Source organism: Camelina sativa, chromosome 14 (genome assembly GCF_000633955.1).
Source record: "Camelina sativa cultivar DH55 chromosome 14, Cs, whole genome shotgun sequence".
NCBI classification, from domain to species: domain Eukaryota; kingdom Viridiplantae; phylum Streptophyta; class Magnoliopsida; order Brassicales; family Brassicaceae; genus Camelina; species Camelina sativa.
In genome coordinates, this window is record NC_025698.1 from 10,472,812 (window position 1) to 10,490,172 (window position 17,361).

Genomic DNA, 17,361 nt, shown 5'->3' on the forward strand with positions numbered 1-17,361 from the left:
GTATCAGCACCACATGGCATGGCACAACTCTTCACCAGTCACGTAGCTCTTTCCTTTTCCAGACTTATTCTACCTTCCTGCTCCTCTTTTCTAATTTTGTTTTTTTCTTTGCTTTATAATTTCGATCGTTGATATCGAAATATCAAATATGAGTATGATCGAAACAAGCGGAATAAATTAATAACTACATATTTTCTGTTTTATGGAGAGACGATTTCAATTCAATTTGGTTCTATATTTCAATCACAACACAACATATAAACATTTTTTCTTTTCCCAAAAAAAAATACAAAGTTTCTAAGTTATAAAATTGTTTTCTTTCTTTCTAAACATATATACTTTGAATCCTTATACTAAGAAAAAATAGCTTAGATTGGTTTGTGAAATGCAAGTGATCTGATCAAACGAAACTTCTACTACCTAACCGATAAACTCTAGAGACTATCAATAAATATACACAATCTTCATTCTTGATGTACAATTCAACAGATAAAACTGTTTTGTTTTTATCGAAGTTCAAAGAGTATTCTTGATACGATCGAATCAAACGATAACGATATGTAGAAGAAGAGTACTTACATACATCGATAGGGGACACATTTTTATGAAAAGATTGGTGAGAACTTCTCAGAATTAAATACTTACTTGCCCTCAAAGGTAGGGGAATTTTAAATATTAGCTTGCCCTCAACGGTAGGGCTCTCTTCTCGACCTTTCTAACTCTCTCTATAATTAACTGCATTTCTTTGAAAACTTTGCACCTTCGAATGTAAGTAATAATGTCTTTGCACTCTTCTTACCTACTTTTGGCTTTTAGTTTCTTATGATCCTTTTGTATTGATGGACTTATAGTAACCACCAGAAGTATAAGTCTTATCATCATCACAGAGTTACAAGTTGGTCCTCGAAACTTCGGAACCATTCACCTAAGTTCTTATACTTATTGATGCTTTTGGTATGCCCAATTTCCAAAGATTGCAGCAAACAAATTATTCGAATCATTCGAGACAGTTTCCATGAGCATTTTTAATACAATTATCAAACCGATTAATCAAAAGCTAGTTAGCTGTGTTAGGAATATGTCACATCTTTAGATGTTCCATAGCCATAGCTTTGTTAGTTTCCTGAAACAGAAAGTTCCTATTTGCTGTGGTGAGCTGTTTATACACGGAGGCTTTTTTTGGATTCGCATCACTGATCACTCCAAGAAAACAGACTTAGATCCATTCTGATTTCCGTGTGGGACTCTGTTTCGTGGGACTATATTAGTGGTTCCTTGTCGGTAGATTACTGTATCAAAGCTTTTGTCCTTCCTTAGACAACCATCTCTTTCATCTATATGGTTCCTTCTGTTCAGCCAAATCATATGTCGGCCAACAAAACTCAGTGTCCTTTGATCCGTCTAGATCAATCTTCAGGTAAAATAATCATCAGCAGTATCCAACAGATTACTCTGCCTTCTACTTTTATCTAAGAGAACGTCGCCAGTTAAGGACCTACGAAATCTTTGGTCACTCCCATGATATACGCTTTTGATTCATTCAGGTAGTGATAAGTTTCACATCACAAGTTTCTTTGAAATGGTTAGTCAAAAGTTCTAACAAATGTTATATCATGTTTCTTTCTTGGTGTATACTGTCCTTGCTGATAAATTCAAGGACACAGCTATCTATTTGAATCGAGATACCACCAGGAACCTTTTTCAAACCATGCTCTCTCATTGAGTTACGATGGCTCGAAGCAGACCAGAGATATCACCTACCTTTAAGAATCCAATAATCATTAAACCTCATTTTTCGCAGGCATTCTCTCAAATACCAAGAGGGCTAATTCCATATTCCCAGCTCTAGTCCGGAAACAACAATCAACCTTGTCGGTTTCACTACTTCTATCAAATTTTAGTCAAATAAATTCTTGTGGTATATGTACAAATAAGCTAGTTCACAAAAAGACTATACTCAACTGCATCATTGATATTCCGTAGAAACAAGAGATTAGTGGAATACAGTAACCACTCACGGTAGAGGCATAGGAGGTTTCCAGCCACTGAACTGGACTAGTTCTCTATTTACAAAACTGCCATTGTGCAGCCAGAACGTCTCGGTCGATTGCTGGAAATGTCTTACTTTGCGTTGAAGCTCCCATAGAATCCCTTTAACCGCACTGCACGGTGCGGAATCTGGACCGTACACAAACAAACATCTAATTTTCCGACCTCGGGATATCATTCCTTCTATGTCTTTATCTGAAAGACATGCCAGGTAAAAAGTTCTTAAATCTCAAGAATCTTAAGTGAAAATCTATTAATCCTGTCAAAGGAAAAGCGGTTCTGAAATTGCTTATTGTACCTGATATTGAAGCTAAGTAGTCAAGAAGCTCTGTGCCTATTCGAGTTGATGGCCATTTGATGGATACTTGAGCATAGTCGATGACATTCTGGAAAGGCAGCTCGGCGTGGTCAGATAAAAGAACCGGGACACATTCCTGAACAAGCAAAACACACAAAATTACAGTACGTAAGGCAAGTTATAAAGTGGAATTAAACGTTGGGGGTAGAGAGATGAGAGATCAGACCACAAAGAATGATTCATATAAGCGAAGTGTCCATGATGATTCCCCGCGAGGTGCGAGGCAGAACTTAGCGTTCCTCAGATGTTCAAAATATGTCGTCCTTCCAAACTTTTCAGTTCCGCTAAACTTCAAGTCTGGACATTCCAACTGTTCAGAAACATCGAAGAACATGCATAAGCTTAAGCAGATAGCTGATGGTGTATGCCAAAATAGACAAGGAGTCTATGAAGAAGAAAAAATGTGAGACTAACCTTATCTGGATATTGCTTTGAAAGTTCTATCAATTTAAGCCTACCAGCCTTCCCTTGCGCACGACCTAAATAGTTTGCTAAATACTTCCTCTTTGATACAGGCAAAGGCTGAACATCAGGTTGTCCATTTTTGGTCATAGCATCGTCGACGTTTCCTGGTATGATTATATCTTTCCATGTATTAAAGGCAGTTGTGTCTTTCTTGTCAGTCCGGTCAGCCTGCAAACCACAATAATTGAACCTCTAAGAACCTAGCTCAATGATTTCATTGTATGATTACATAAACAGGCATATAGACAATTCAATTTACTCGAAACCACTCATACAAACATTCCAATGAAAAATTCTGAAAGTCAGAAGAGACATATATGAAGCAAAGAACGTTCACATTATCCCTTCCCTACCAAATCGTCTTCAAAATACAAGAAACTCTTAGGCAGAGAGCAAGCTAAGTACCTCGGGAGTGAGTATAATCGAGCGGTTGATAAATGTTGACCAGGATCTAAACAAGTGAGCTCCAGCACCACTACAATAGCATAACAAATCAAAGTAATGTCAAAGATAGCATAATACAGTTCATCAATTAAGTTCCACATAAGTAAACTAATTAAAAATAACAACTTGTGTACCTTGGAAAAACAAATATATGATCACGACCACCGGATCTTCGGAAATACGGCATTTGACTCAAGACCTAGTGGATCAGAGAACAATGTGAAACATAATGTATCATTGTAGTTTGAGACAGAACATCAGAATCTACAAATTGAATCAGCTGAGTGACGATTTGGTTCACCTTGACATAGGTCTGATTGATCTCCTTGTCATTAAGACCTCCCAACATTCTCACACATTTAACATAAGCTGGCACAAAGAACAAATCCGCTTCATCTTTCTTAATCGTCCTAAATTTGGACTCCAAAAGCAACTTGTGAATTTTAACCTATCATCATTACATTCATAAGGCAAAACAAAATCATAAGAAACACATCCTCAAATACGATCAAGTAGCTAACACATCCACACTCACTACATTACTAATTCCAGAAATTTCCAGATTGAATCCGTTACTTCAAAGTAAAATTAAGATAAGCTCACAACATAAAAACTGAGAGATTCGAAAAAAAAAGATGAATCACCTGAGATCCCCATTGACCTTTCAAGCATGCGGTGGTCTTGACACTACCATCCCTACCGTACAAAAGCTCTTTGAGGCCGTCGATCTCATTCTCATCATAAACGTAGATCTTCAGGGAAAGGTGGGAACCATAACCTCGCTCCGGCCACCGTAGGATCCCGTTATCAGTCGCGATTACGGAGTTAGAAGAAGTACGACGGAGATCAATCGTCGCCGGAGTAAGGGAATTGGATTCCGAGAACCACTGATCGAAAAGCCTGGTGACGAAGAAGGTAGAGACGACGAGAAACAGAGCTCCAATCTGGTGCGTGCGGGTGCAGGGAGTGGCGTAGTGACTATACGCACCGAAGTTTCTAGGCTTACTACTAGTTAAGCTCGCCATCTCTCTCTCTCTCACTTACTGTTTCTTCGTTAATGTTTACAGCATTTTTTCTTAGGATTGTAGATCTTGCAAAGAGCCAAAAAGACGACCGAGATCATAAACCTTTAGTGTTACCAAAACGGTAGCGTTTATGGAAAGGATTTGTATGGGCTTAGTAGTTAGGATGACAAGGCCCAGACTAATCGGAAGGAGATGTTATAAAAGGTTCACGTTTGCTCTCAAAATTGTTTTATAAGAATTTTCAATTTTGATGCAGCAAGGTCCATGGAAAGAATAAGACATATTTATCTTTGTAAAATACTAGGTATTAGTCCACGCAATGCATAGTTACATGCATAATAATTTTTATTATATTTCTGAAATTTTATTAAAATAAAATATTGTTATTTAATTTTTACTAACAATAACATCAAAGAATGATTTTTGTTTTTTTTTCTACTAAAATATGAATCTCAAATTTCTTATAAAAATAATATGCAAGTTAAACCTTACACTTGTGTCAACATTTTTTGGTATAGTTATTTATTATACCGAAATTAACAAATACTAAAAAGAATTATTACAAATTGATATATATATATATATATATATATATAAATTTTAAAAATTTCCTAATATGAATGAATCTATGTTTATCATGTTTTATAGTGGTTAATAACTGATTTAAAGAGTTTTTCTTAATGTCATTGTAAAATTTAGTAACTACATATAAAATTATTGTGTATAAAATATTTCTCATTTCAAAGTTTAAAGCAATATATATATACATATATGACTATAAGTTTAGCTAACCAAAATAATTAAAAAATATTAAAATTTAACCAAAAACATTTTCTCTTGAAAGATAAATAAGTTAGTAGGAGGAATGAATTAATATAGAATTATTGGATATGAGTTACATTTGTGTTAAATGTAGAGTTAAATGGAGTTACATGCCTTTAAAAGTGAGTTAATTATAAATAAATATTTTCATTTGTTATAACTTAAAATAAAAGGAATACCAAGTGGCCCAATCAAAATTCACATGATTTAGTTGTTTGTTGATATAAACTCAACACTCACACATAATATTTCAAAATGAAAATATTAATTTTGAAGTGACAAACTAAATTAGTTTTCTTATAAAATTATATGAACTTCAATCTCAATAATTTTTAAAACCCCAAGGATTACTTATATCTTTTGGTTTTTGTTTTTTGTTTTTCACTCATCAATTTAATTTATAGTGCTAGATTTCATACTAATGGGTTCATCTTTAGAGAAGTTAGTTAAATGGTATTTTTAAAATTATATTATTTTTTTCTTTTTTGGATCATTATTCATTTTGATTAAAACACAAAGACTAATTTTTTAATTATGTTCTTTTTTGTTTTCAAAAACCTCAAATCATAAATAAAATAAATATTATATTGATTTTTGCAGATTTATCAATTGGATCACACAACAAAATAGACTTTGTAAATAGAGTTGATAGACTTTACAAAACAAAATAGACTTTGTAAATAGAGTTGATAGACTTTACAAAACAAAATAGACTTTATAAATGGATAATTATATTGATATTTATAAATTATTAAAAATGATAAATAAATATGGATCATTTCAACTTCATGATATGGATCATTTCAACTTCATGATCTTATTATGTGGCGAATATTGTAAGAAAGTATGAAAATAATGACTTATAAGATGTTAATATAAAAATAGACAATGGAGATAAACCTTTGAAAACATTTAAAAAGACAATATAAGATATATATATCATACAAACTCTAAAACTAAGCTTTTACAATGATATTTGATTTGATTTTTTTTAACCCATACAACAACATTAACAAAAAAAAAACACATAACAAAACAAAAAAGAGATTTGAGAATAGTGGAAGAAGATGAAGAGTGAAAGAGTGAGAGACTAAGAGAATAAGATAATGAATATTTATAGGAAGAGAAGTGATGAAAAGTTACATTTAGAAAAATGAGAGTTACAATTCTAATTTATTGTTTTGTTTTAATACAATTGATTAATACAATTTAGTGGAGAAATAAAGTTAATGCATAATTTATAGGGAGAATTTATATGATTTCAATTTTATATTATGTGAGTTAAATGTGAAGATTAAATATATTTTAATTTTTGTTTTAATATAAATATTTTTTTTTGTTAAAATTGCTTTCAAACCATGGCTCGATCATGAATGTCTGAAGACCAGATTTTTCTAACAAAAATAGAGTATCAGCACTTAGGAGTTCTGTCACAAGACTAGTACTTCCGTTTTTATTGAAAAATAATTAGGATATGCAAAGACCCTGTTTCATGAAATAAGTTCCGGCGTGACCCTTTGTTTTATGCCTCTCCCCTGAGTACTAGTGAGGACTTGATTTCTTCACACATTCAAGATATCTCTATACTAATATGCTTTTTTTTATAGTATGTTCTATTAAGGAAAAAATATGCTACCGCTATTACTTGTTCTAAATTTCCCAGTCACTAATACATGGGTCATATCATATCTAATAAATTTATTGGTTAATGCTTAGGTCATTCAACTTACTCAAATAACAAATATTGATTTCAATTACTCAAATAAAAGTATATAGAACTATAGAAGACATGTTATTTGATTTCAATAACAAATTAAATCGTGATTTGATTTTCACTATTTATTTCTTGAAATATAAATGCTATTATTGTAAAATTACAATTAGAGCTATAAAAAATTTGGATGGTGAAAATGCAATTAACAGTTCGAGATACAGAATTTAAAATTGTAAAATATCTTTTTACAAAAAGAAAAAGTGTTACATGTAAATAAATTATAATTTTTTATCCAAGGATTAAAATCCAAAGAAATAACTACGATCGGGTCTACTATTTATTAATTGTACCAATGATGTGAAATACGAAGTAAACCAAAATTATAATTATATATATATATATATTTTTTTTTTTTGGACAAACCAAAATTATAATTATATATGTAGGCTAAATATAATCGTTTCTATTCACCCACATATTCTGATTTCAAATTTTAGTTTTGAAAAGTTTTTCACGATTAACTACTACATTATTTAGTCTAAATGATTACTTCAGACAAGCTAGAATACTTTTGGATTTGATACCATGTTGGAAATCACCATAAGAGTGAATTGAAATACAATAGTGTGAATTAACATCATAGGGATAAATTTGGTAGGCAGATGAATTAATAAAAGGGTTTAAATTGTTTCTACTCCGAAGACGAAGACTTTGGTTCCGCTTCAACAACAGGTTTGCCTTTCTCTCTTAGTTTAGCAATGGAAGCCTTCATTTCTTCTTTGCGCTTCTTGCTAGCCAATACCTTGGCCTGAACTCCGCTGACGGTCGGGTCTTTCTTCTCCTTGGGTGGTGGTGGAGGCGGCCGTCTAGCTGCTGCCATTGCCTCCTCCTTAGCGGTCAAAGCGTTCCAACTCCATAGCGCCCCGCCTAGCCCCAACACAATTGTTCTACATAAAGATCATTTATGGGTATGTTTAAGCATTTTAATCATGGTTCCAAAAGAAAGAAAAAAAAGTCGATCCGGTTCAACCGGACTGACCAGCTTTGCAATATTTTTTATAAAAGTAAAAATACATAATAAAATATAAACCATTCAATACATTACAAATGTTTACGTTTGCCAAATGGTAAACAAATTAAGATTTAGAAGAGTGTTTTGGGTGATGAGCAATGTGGTTTTGGATAATGGATATCACCCGGACCAGACAGACGACCATTGCGGATAGGAATTTTAGTAAATTGACCAAAAACACAAAAAAAAACTTGAGAAATTCAACCTAGTATGTATATAAAGATTAAGATTCTCTCCATTTATCATCAATTTGGTTTTGATATAGAAACAATCATAAATATTCATAGACTTTGAATAATTTAACAACAGTTATCTATTTGATCACCTGCGATTAATTGGTGAAACTTCAAGGACGACGGGAGGAGCCTGCGGCAGTGACCGCGGTGAAGGAGAGGAGAGTCTGACGGCGTGAGCTGTCGGTGAGAGAGGAACGAGTGAATGTGCCATTGGCTAATCCAAGAAAATGTAAAAGCAACCGTTGTAGCAAAAATTGGTAAACACTAATAGAAGATAGGAGTGGGATAGTGTTGTTGCACTGCAATTTATATCTGCTTGCTCATTGGTTGAATTTGGATAAGACATCGAAATAAAATTTTGTTTGTCTACCAATTGAAGAAAGACTTTCAAGAATCTAAAGCGCTGCGTTTCCTTTTAAATAAACAACAACACTATAGGTTCCAAACGGCAGCGTATCATCGTATCTTGTTTTTTGGTTTACCTTTATAATTGCATTCCCAAAAAAAACAAAAGTTTAAAAGATTTGAAACTAAAAGTATGATTAAAAAAAACATGGCAATAATAAGCTTTCATAGCTGTATTCAATCCAAACTATTTCAAATGCATACAAATAAAAGTAAATTTTTGAAAGAAAAAAAAAAGTAAGTAGTATGAGAGTTATGATCTAGTTGATCATCACAAAACCTATAACAAACACACAACAACAACAAAAAAAAGTTGTCACAAGCAAATACAGAACCTATCTGTTCACACAAACACATCATCAACAAACAAACAAAATAAAAAGCTTCTCCTTAGAGAAAGATAAAGCAATCCAAATCAATCAAAGGATTGCCAAGTACTTCTTCAAACATTGGAACCACCGGTTCCTTATGGTTTCCTTCTACTTCTCTGATCATTGTTTCGTCGATCTTAGAACTTATACGATGAATCCGAGTCTCTGATATATTGCTCTTATGACAACAAGTCTTTGGAACATATAGATCTATACTATCTTTCCTTACACGAGAAGAGACTGAGTTTACCGTCAAATCAGCCGCTGCCATACCAAATCTTCGGCTTGGAGATGGCGATTTCAAGAAAGTGCCTTCATATCTCCTGCTTGGAGATGGAGATTTCAAGAAATTGCCCTTGGTTAAAGAATTTGATGAAGCAGACATAACAACTCTTTCTTGATCTTGACGAAAGCTCTTTTGTCGTGTCAATGAACGATGGTTTGGCGATGGCTCTCGAGTTCTCTTAGAACCATTGGATCCTCTTTTAGGATTTTCATTTGCTCTGTTTGGTGTTGTTAAATACCGGTTTGGTAAAACCGGGGAGTCAATACGGCTAGGATATCCTGGTTTTGTGGTTTTCATGGATAGAGAAGCTTCACGTAAGGAATTGATCCGAGCAACATGTGAATTCTCTTGGTAACAAGCACGCAAGAAATCGTTGGAAAAAGATCTATCCTTCGAGACAGAGATTGAAGAAGCGGTCGAAAGGGACGAGCTTGATGAGCTGAGAGAAGAGTTGCTTGTTGTTGAAGGTTGAATTGGAGAGTAAGATGCAATCTTTACAGGAGGAGAAGGAGGAGGAGGGAGTTTATCCGGGACATAAATGAACTTATCCGGGATAGGGATAGGCTTGAACCGGTTCTTCTCCGGGAGAAGAAGTGGAGAAACACGACTTGGACACCGCGACATAAACAGCTTCTCCGGAACATAACAATACTTCTCTTCAGGTTCTTCTGCTTTTTTGAAATCTTTAGTCTTTGGAGAACACTTGCTGATGCAACAACCCATTTCTTAGAGAGTGAGTTTGAATTCAAAAATAAAATTTGAAAAAAACTGCGTGAGAAAAAATAATATCAAACAGGAGATGGATATGTATATTGTATATATGATGTGTGTGTGTGTACTTTTTTAACAAGGCGTGTTGTGTTGTTAAAAAATATGATTAAGGAAGAAGAAAAAAATTAAAAAAGGGAAGACAGAAAAAGTGAGGTAGGTTTTGAAATTTGGTTGGCGGGGATCAAGTATGAAGCCGTTAATAAAGGTCAATAAAACTTAATAAATTTTGAAAGCCCATACCCAATTTAAGTAAGTCCATAAACCCAATTTTTTCAGCAATTATCGTGGAATGTATGAATAGAGTGAATTAATTTATCAAATACATACTTATATCCTTTTTAACTTGTGTTTTACATTATTTATTTTTTTGTCGACAGTGTTTTACATTAGTTTATGTCGAGCATATGTGATATCTCTATATGCAAAACATGGGTATAGATAGATATTTTGTTTATATCGATCCTTAAATTTGATAATTAAGGAAACTATTCTTCATCGAATAAAGGATATATGAATAACTATTTGTAGTAGGAAATGGTGAATATGCTTTCTTGACCATCACAGTGACGGACGAAACTAGACTTGTGTCAGTAGTGACGAAAAACCTTTAGACTTTGATAGTATTTGGTAGGCCCTGTTGATGTCTCCTAGTTTTTAAACACACGAAGTCACCAAGGTTTGTGATTTGCTTTCTTCTTTTATTCCAACTGCTCGTGATGAATATTCTTTGGTTCTTTTGTTATATTTGCTAACTACATGTGTTCGACTCTTTTTGTCTACCACTTGTCAAGTATTGACGTACAAGTACACAATAATACCATTCATGGGCAATGTTTAGCTAAGGTGTATGGAAGTTTTGCTGAGACAATGTAGTGGCGTTTTCTAACTAAATTGGATTAAATATTTAGGATATTATATATCCAAATATAATTTCGATATAACAAAAAATTGGCGTTTTCATAAAGAATTGTAAAAATATAAGCTTCGACCGACGCATCCACAAGTCCACATGTAAGACAAAAGTCTTGGTCCTACGCATATCTTAATCTTATGCAAATTTTGAAGCCGAATTAATGTAATGTTAAATCCACAAGTAAGTGCCCCTTGATTTTTTTTTTCATATTTACTTAATTACTCTATGGATACCTATTCTTCAATTATTATTTTTTTTTCGTCTCTTTTTTTTTCTTTTCTTATATCATTATCACATCTGAATTTCGAGACACCACGTTTGCATATTTTATATTGGAAACTACATCACATGATAATCACAATAAACACAAAGCATGCTTTCTTTTAAAATGAAAAAGCAAAACAAAAACAGAATATGTTTAAAATGTCTAGTAGTAGTGTAGTACCATAATTAATCACAAACATCATGATCAAATATAGTACTACTTGTTTACATAGCAAAGATGATTATAGATATCAATCCATCGAAGACAGAAAAAAACAAACATAGACTCATTAAGCTTATAAACAACAGAAAGAAAGAAAAAAACAGAGGAAGGAGAAGAACCCATTTAAGATCATGACACTGCCACCCAAATTCGTATCTTCAAAACCACCATGAAAACGACCGGTCAGGGGCGAGTGGGATACACGCGCTTGTCGTCGCCGTCGCGGGTTGGCTCAGAACCCTGATTACCATCGCATGAGGGACGGAGCAAAGAGAAAATGGCTTTGACGGCTTTAGTCTTCACCAACTCTCTCTCCTTTGGGATCACGCTCCCTTCTTTCTTCTTGAACGGCTTCACTTCACTGGAACTCATCTTCTTTCTTTCAGATTATAGATATGTTAGAATGTATGGGTTTGTGTCTATGTATGTATGTATCTGTGTGTGTGTGTGTTGGTTTGTGATTTTTGCAGAGATGGAGAGTGTTGGGTTTATATAGAAAGAGACCTCCCCAAAGTGAGTACTATTGATCGAAAGAAGTCGAAGACTTGTCTTCGAAGTTGCTCTCTAGTTCACACTACGTGTCAGTTTTTTTATGAACAACTTCTTCTACTTAGTGTGTTTTAGTTTCAGTATCCCATATTTAATAAAACAGAAGTACACCACTTCAAATTTATAGACTATATAATTTTAATAATAGGTTATAAAAGAATTGATATTAATTTGTTACAAGATATTTATTAGGTGTAACCCGTCTAACTGTTCATTTTCGGAAGATTAAAATTTCAATAGATTTTAGACAATTAATTTCAGAATATTCTTAATTTTTTTTTTACTGACACCAAAATATATCCTCCAAAGATTTAATTGGTACATCACCTTGTTTCTAAAAACAATAAACAGAATATTCCGAATCAATTGTCCACAGAAAAAGTACTAGTAAGCATAAAAAAGGAATAAAATCTAAGCAAATAATAACAATTAATCGTGATTCCTAATATCTTAATCAAGATAATGATAAAAATCCTTTTATTTATATTATAATTTTTATATAATTTTTTTTGTTGAATTTTATAATTTTATATAACAGAATCAACTTTAAATAATTTATTTTGAATTTTTTTAATATATTGAAACTTGATATAAAAGTTAGAAACTATAAACACTCTAAATTGTTTTGTTATAGCAATGTCAATAATATATCAATATAATATGAAAGAATTTCAAGAAATCAAGTATATTAAAACAAAAAGTATAACAATATATTAAATTACTCATAATATAATAACTCGCTTTTTAAAAACCAAATTTACAAAATTATGTCTTATAGTGACATTTAAGTCATGATATAAAATATACATTGTTGAAATAACTTCACATATATAACCTAATACAATATATTAAAATTTTATTTTAATATATAAAATATATAAAATTTTGTATCAAATAAAATTTGACCAGTGTTATAGCACGTGTATTTATCTAAAATCATTAACAATATAAAACTTACAAAATAGTTGTCTTTTTTAAAGCCATCATATTTAGTATATGATTTTATTGCATAATGTTTTATCCAAAAAACTTTTAAAAACAATCACCTAAATTATATTTTATATAAAAACTATAATAAATAAAATAAATTTCAACCCGTGCTCTAGCACGAGTCTTAATCTAGTGGAAAATTAAAGTGAAACTTACAGCTAATTTTCGTAAAATTTTATTTGAATATTTATAGAAATGTATGTGGATATACGTAGTTTACTCGGCCCACGTCACTTTAAATGAAATTTTAATTAATAATTATTATAATACGAAATTTCCATGCATCCCCAACATTAATATTTCACATACTAGTGATTTTGAAGTAAGTTTCACTATATGTATTATCGGTGCAAGGAACTGAGATGACAACATTTGAAACTCAAAACAAAAGTTTATATTATTTGCTCACTCATGCACGGCTCTTATGTAATTAAACAATAAGTGAATTTCGAAAACAACAAGAAAAGTTTATCGATTACAGAAAGAACAAATAAAGTACAAGAAAAAGTCTTGTTAATGTGACCAGACCTGTTTTTAAGCTTAGACCAGACCTCTTTTTGACATTTAAACATCAATCCAAAATGTTTTAATTTATGACTTCCTACCACCAAATCCATTTAATTTTTTCAATATTCCGAATTCATAAGTCATAACCATATTTTTTCAATGCACGAATTAATAACAAAAGTTTCAAATTCTTGTTGACGTTGACTATTGACCGAAAAGATTATTTTTCTTTTTGTCAAATTGGCATATAATATTGTATCAAACAGAGATGCACTTAATAAGTAAAAAACTTTTAGAAAGGAGAGTCTCTCAATCAATAGTGGAGACTTTGTGGAAAATAAGTGGTTATATAAGTAGATTTACTCGCTATCGTTCAATGAATCTAAACAATATCAACTTTTTTTTTGCCAATTATGCATGTCTTGGATATATAGTTAAAACTTAAAAGTAACTAAGCAAGCATCCCCTTATATAATAGGCGGTCGTTATATATGCGTTCAATTATACTTATATTACCGTAAATCTTCTTTTATTGATTTTTTTACTATTCTTCCTGGCCTATTGTCCGAACCATGTATATCGTGATCGTTAAGAACAATATAAGTTAAGCGAAAGGTCATTATATTTCAGTAGTACTACTATATATATATTATGTACAGTATGTTGTATATATAGAGAGATTGGGATTAGATAAGAGATTAGAAAACAAAACTTATCAAAGATGCCGTAAGATGCTAGTGTGAACGTTGAACGGGAAGATTACTAAGAAAATTTTAATTAAAACTAATAGAGGATGTAATCTTTTCTTTGGCCATAAATAATTTGGAAGATTCGTATTTCGGTTTGGGAAACAGCTGTGGTGGAGTCAAAAAAATTATGACCCTTTTTAGGTTTAGATTTTATTTTATATATATCGGTAAAAGACACGACTAAAGACCGAATGTCGAATAAAATTAACCTGCTCCATGTGTTCCTTTTTCTTCTATAGATTCGAAAACTGTCTTAATATATCCAACAGTTGGACTTACAGGGTGTTACGTACGTTACATGGTCTTCTGATTAAGCAGCCACTAACGAACGAAGCTGCATTTCGGCCACGTCGTTGGTCAAAATAGGCTTTGATATATACATATAGAGCTAGATCCCCCTGGGCCATGTTTCTTAGTTGAATTGAAACAAAATGACCAACGGCCTGCATATTTTCTTTTGCTATTTGTTTTTTGTTATTTAGGTGAGGTAAATAACAAATGTAAGCTTTTCCTGTTCACTGAGGTAAGAGATGAACTTATTAATTTTACAAAATTATCGCAATTGTAGGTAAGTTTCCAATTTCTTTTTTTACAAATTAATAGATAAACTCATGGATATATGTGGATGTGTATATATGCTCGTCAAAAGATTTCAACGAAAAAAACAAAAAATCATTGATTATACGTACATATGTCTATATAGTCAAAAATCAATAATTATGTCAATATACCCAAGTATAGTAGTACAACAAAAGCCCACGCACATGCTTTACTTCCACACACACTAGAACACGTCTGGTCAAAAAGCATTTTTGTGCTCCTCACTATTAATTTTATGATAATTGATAGTATACCTAATAGTTACATTTACAAATCTCGATCATCGAGATAGCACGGTGGCACATTGAATTAGAATGTTAGATGTATTTCTTTCTTTTTTTCTTTTTTTTTTTTTTTGAAAGAGGTTTTAAGTTTTAAACTAATACTATGATTACATATTTATACAATAAACAGAAGAAGTGTTTTAAAACCAATACCATAAACACAACCGTCATAACTCATAAATATCATAATCAACTTGGTTTTTTACAAAAGGAGGATATCACAAGCATAGTTACCAAAAGCTTACAATCTTTAAAATATATAAAACCGCAACATAGAAAGGAAAAAACACCAGAAAATATCACGACGGCATATATATCTTTAACCCCAAGAAAAAGACCAATTGATCAGCGATGAGTACTAGCTAGGGTACACGCGCCCTCCGTTACCGTTGCCGTCGCCGGTAGAGTCAGTGCTCCGGCCACAACCCGAAGGAGTGAGGGCAGAGATAATGGCTTTCGCGGCCATAGTCTTCACCAGCTTCCTCTTGACGGGAATCACACTCGCTCCTTGTTTCTTCACCTCCCTCTCCACCGTAGAACTAGAACCTTCTCCTTTAGCACTCATCTTTAGGCTGTTTTAATGTAGGATGTGTGTATTTGTTTATGTGTATATGTGTGTGTGTAGCTGTTATAATTTTGAAGCCATGCACTGGTTTATATAGAAAATCAAACTTCTGCTTTAAGTTGATCCATGTCCAACGTGTCAGCCACCCATTTGCTGCACATTGGGAATTTAATTTATATCTTCTACTTATGGTTTAAGTATTGAAAGAAAGAAAAAAATAAGTGAAACTTACATTTAATTTCATTACATTTGGATTTTTTTCTAGGATATATCTCGATACATAAACCCCTGGAGAAAATAAAAATAAGATAAGGACAATAATCGAAATTTCCATGCATCGACGTTTATAATCTGATTAATTAATATTTGTATACTTGGCAGATGAGTAGGCGCCAACTTGGGAACGAAGCACCAGTCTACCGCTCGCACAAGGCACCCGGTCGACAACATTCGACACATATGTTACTATATTTGTCATTAACGTACGCCTCTTTTTATAAATAACAATACTTAAATATAGTCGTGTGTATTTTATACCATTTTTATATACACCTCCAACAGAGTCAACATTAATTTTTTATTCTATTTTATTTTATCTTTATAACTTAGTCTTAGTATTCTACTTATTACCTAATGATATGATAATAATTATAATGATTTCTTAGTATTAATTTAGAGAGTAATAATAATACAATAATGATTTTTTTACGACGATTTTGTTCTACTAAAACTGAGTAACATTTACGAGGATCAGGAGATGTTTACCTTCTTGACAATAATTGTGTTGAGAGTATAATTATGTACGTAGATTCGATTTTGGACAATGGATCTAGACAATATCTTTTCTTCCAAATGTAATCGTGTCAAGATAACTAAAGTACTAGCTCTTACATTTTGTTTGTTTTAATTTTTTTCCTAGATATCATCTTTGTTTTCTGTTCCTGTCTATTTTCAAAGATTTTTCGTGTCACTCTCACTCCCCAAACATGGTTGGTCGTTATGAACAATACAAAGATCGTTCAAGGGCCCATTTTATTTTTCTGGAAATTCGCTTATGATACGATCTAGATTATTTATTTGTCAAAGATTTGTGTGGAATTAAAGAACACGAGGGAAATTGGATTACACAAAAAGCACAATTATGATTTTTATTAGTTTCATACGACCATAGATAATAATGGCTTTGAATTTGCAATGCTAGCTGCTTTCCAGATTTAAAAGAATAATAAGACTAAATATAATTTTGGAAGATTCATACTAGCAATGCCGTGAAACAGCTGTAGGGTGCTAACCAAACGTGAACATTAAAGTAACTGAAGTGGCTAACCAATAATTTTTTATTTTTCATCTATACCATGATTATAAATTTATAATAATGGAACGAATGAACCGAGACAATCTTTTGTGTATTTTATTATTATTTTTTATTTCTTTTTTTTATTTGGGACAAAAGACAATCTTTGTGTATAAGTTTTATAACTTTACATTATTACATCACAATCTATATATTGGTTAACGAAAATGATCTGGCAAAGGTCCGGGTGCAAATGCACTTGAACTTCATTGCCAAGCAGACGTTAGAATCGATTTATAATTTATTAAGACGACCCAACAGACATGGAGTATTTGTTTATTTGTCACCAAAGGACTTTATTTTTCTTTAATGTTGATTCTATCTTTTTTTTTTTTTTTTTTTTTT

General features: G+C 32.2%; 4 protein-coding genes across 4 annotated transcripts; all 4 read right to left on the bottom strand.

Annotated features, from left to right (window-relative positions):
* LOC104740845 (probable glucuronoxylan glucuronosyltransferase F8H) lies at positions 1,854 to 4,405 on the bottom strand. The gene is made up of 8 exons (XM_010461556.2): positions 3,961 to 4,405; positions 3,618 to 3,764; positions 3,451 to 3,515; positions 3,278 to 3,347; positions 2,822 to 3,040; positions 2,574 to 2,717; positions 2,348 to 2,483; positions 1,854 to 2,244 (listed from the first exon to the last, which is right to left on the bottom strand). The coding sequence occupies exons 1-8, from the start codon at positions 4,339 to 4,341 to the stop codon at positions 2,015 to 2,017; spliced, it is 1,392 nt and encodes a 463-aa protein (XP_010459858.1). The 5' UTR covers positions 4,342 to 4,405; the 3' UTR covers positions 1,854 to 2,014.
* Positions 7,435 to 8,463, bottom strand: LOC104740846. Its single transcript, XM_010461558.2, has 2 exons — positions 8,275 to 8,463; positions 7,435 to 7,824 (listed from the first exon to the last, which is right to left on the bottom strand). Exons 1-2 carry the CDS (start codon positions 8,394 to 8,396, stop codon positions 7,569 to 7,571), a joined length of 378 nt encoding a protein of 125 aa, XP_010459860.1. The 5' UTR covers positions 8,397 to 8,463; the 3' UTR covers positions 7,435 to 7,568.
* On the bottom strand, positions 8,744 to 10,059 carry LOC104740847 (putative protein TPRXL). The gene has a single exon (XM_010461559.1). It carries the CDS (start codon positions 9,968 to 9,970, stop codon positions 8,981 to 8,983), a length of 990 nt encoding a protein of 329 aa, XP_010459861.1. The 5' UTR covers positions 9,971 to 10,059; the 3' UTR covers positions 8,744 to 8,980.
* Positions 11,293 to 11,887, bottom strand: LOC109128815. The gene has a single exon (XM_019235867.1). It carries the CDS (start codon positions 11,788 to 11,790, stop codon positions 11,602 to 11,604), a length of 189 nt encoding a protein of 62 aa, XP_019091412.1. The 5' UTR covers positions 11,791 to 11,887; the 3' UTR covers positions 11,293 to 11,601.

Coding starts and splice junctions, on each gene's coding strand:
- LOC104740845 (XM_010461556.2), bottom strand. CDS start 4,341: ATGGCGAGCTTAACTAGTAGTAAGCCTAGAAACTTCGGTGCGTATAGT. Junction 3,765..3,960: donor AAGGTCAATGGGGATCTCAG/GTGATTCATCTT, acceptor TAATGATGATAG/GTTAAAATTCACAAGTTGCT. Junction 3,041..3,277: donor CGATTATACTCACTCCCGAG/GTACTTAGCTTG, acceptor TGTGGTTTGCAG/GCTGACCGGACTGACAAGAA.
- LOC109128815 (XM_019235867.1), bottom strand. CDS start 11,790: ATGAGTTCCAGTGAAGTGAAGCCGTTCAAGAAGAAAGAAGGGAGCGTG.
- LOC104740847 (XM_010461559.1), bottom strand. CDS start 9,970: ATGGGTTGTTGCATCAGCAAGTGTTCTCCAAAGACTAAAGATTTCAAA.
- LOC104740846 (XM_010461558.2), bottom strand. CDS start 8,396: ATGGCACATTCACTCGTTCCTCTCTCACCGACAGCTCACGCCGTCAGA. Junction 7,825..8,274: donor GTTTCACCAATTAATCGCAG/GTGATCAAATAG, acceptor ATCTTTATGTAG/AACAATTGTGTTGGGGCTAG.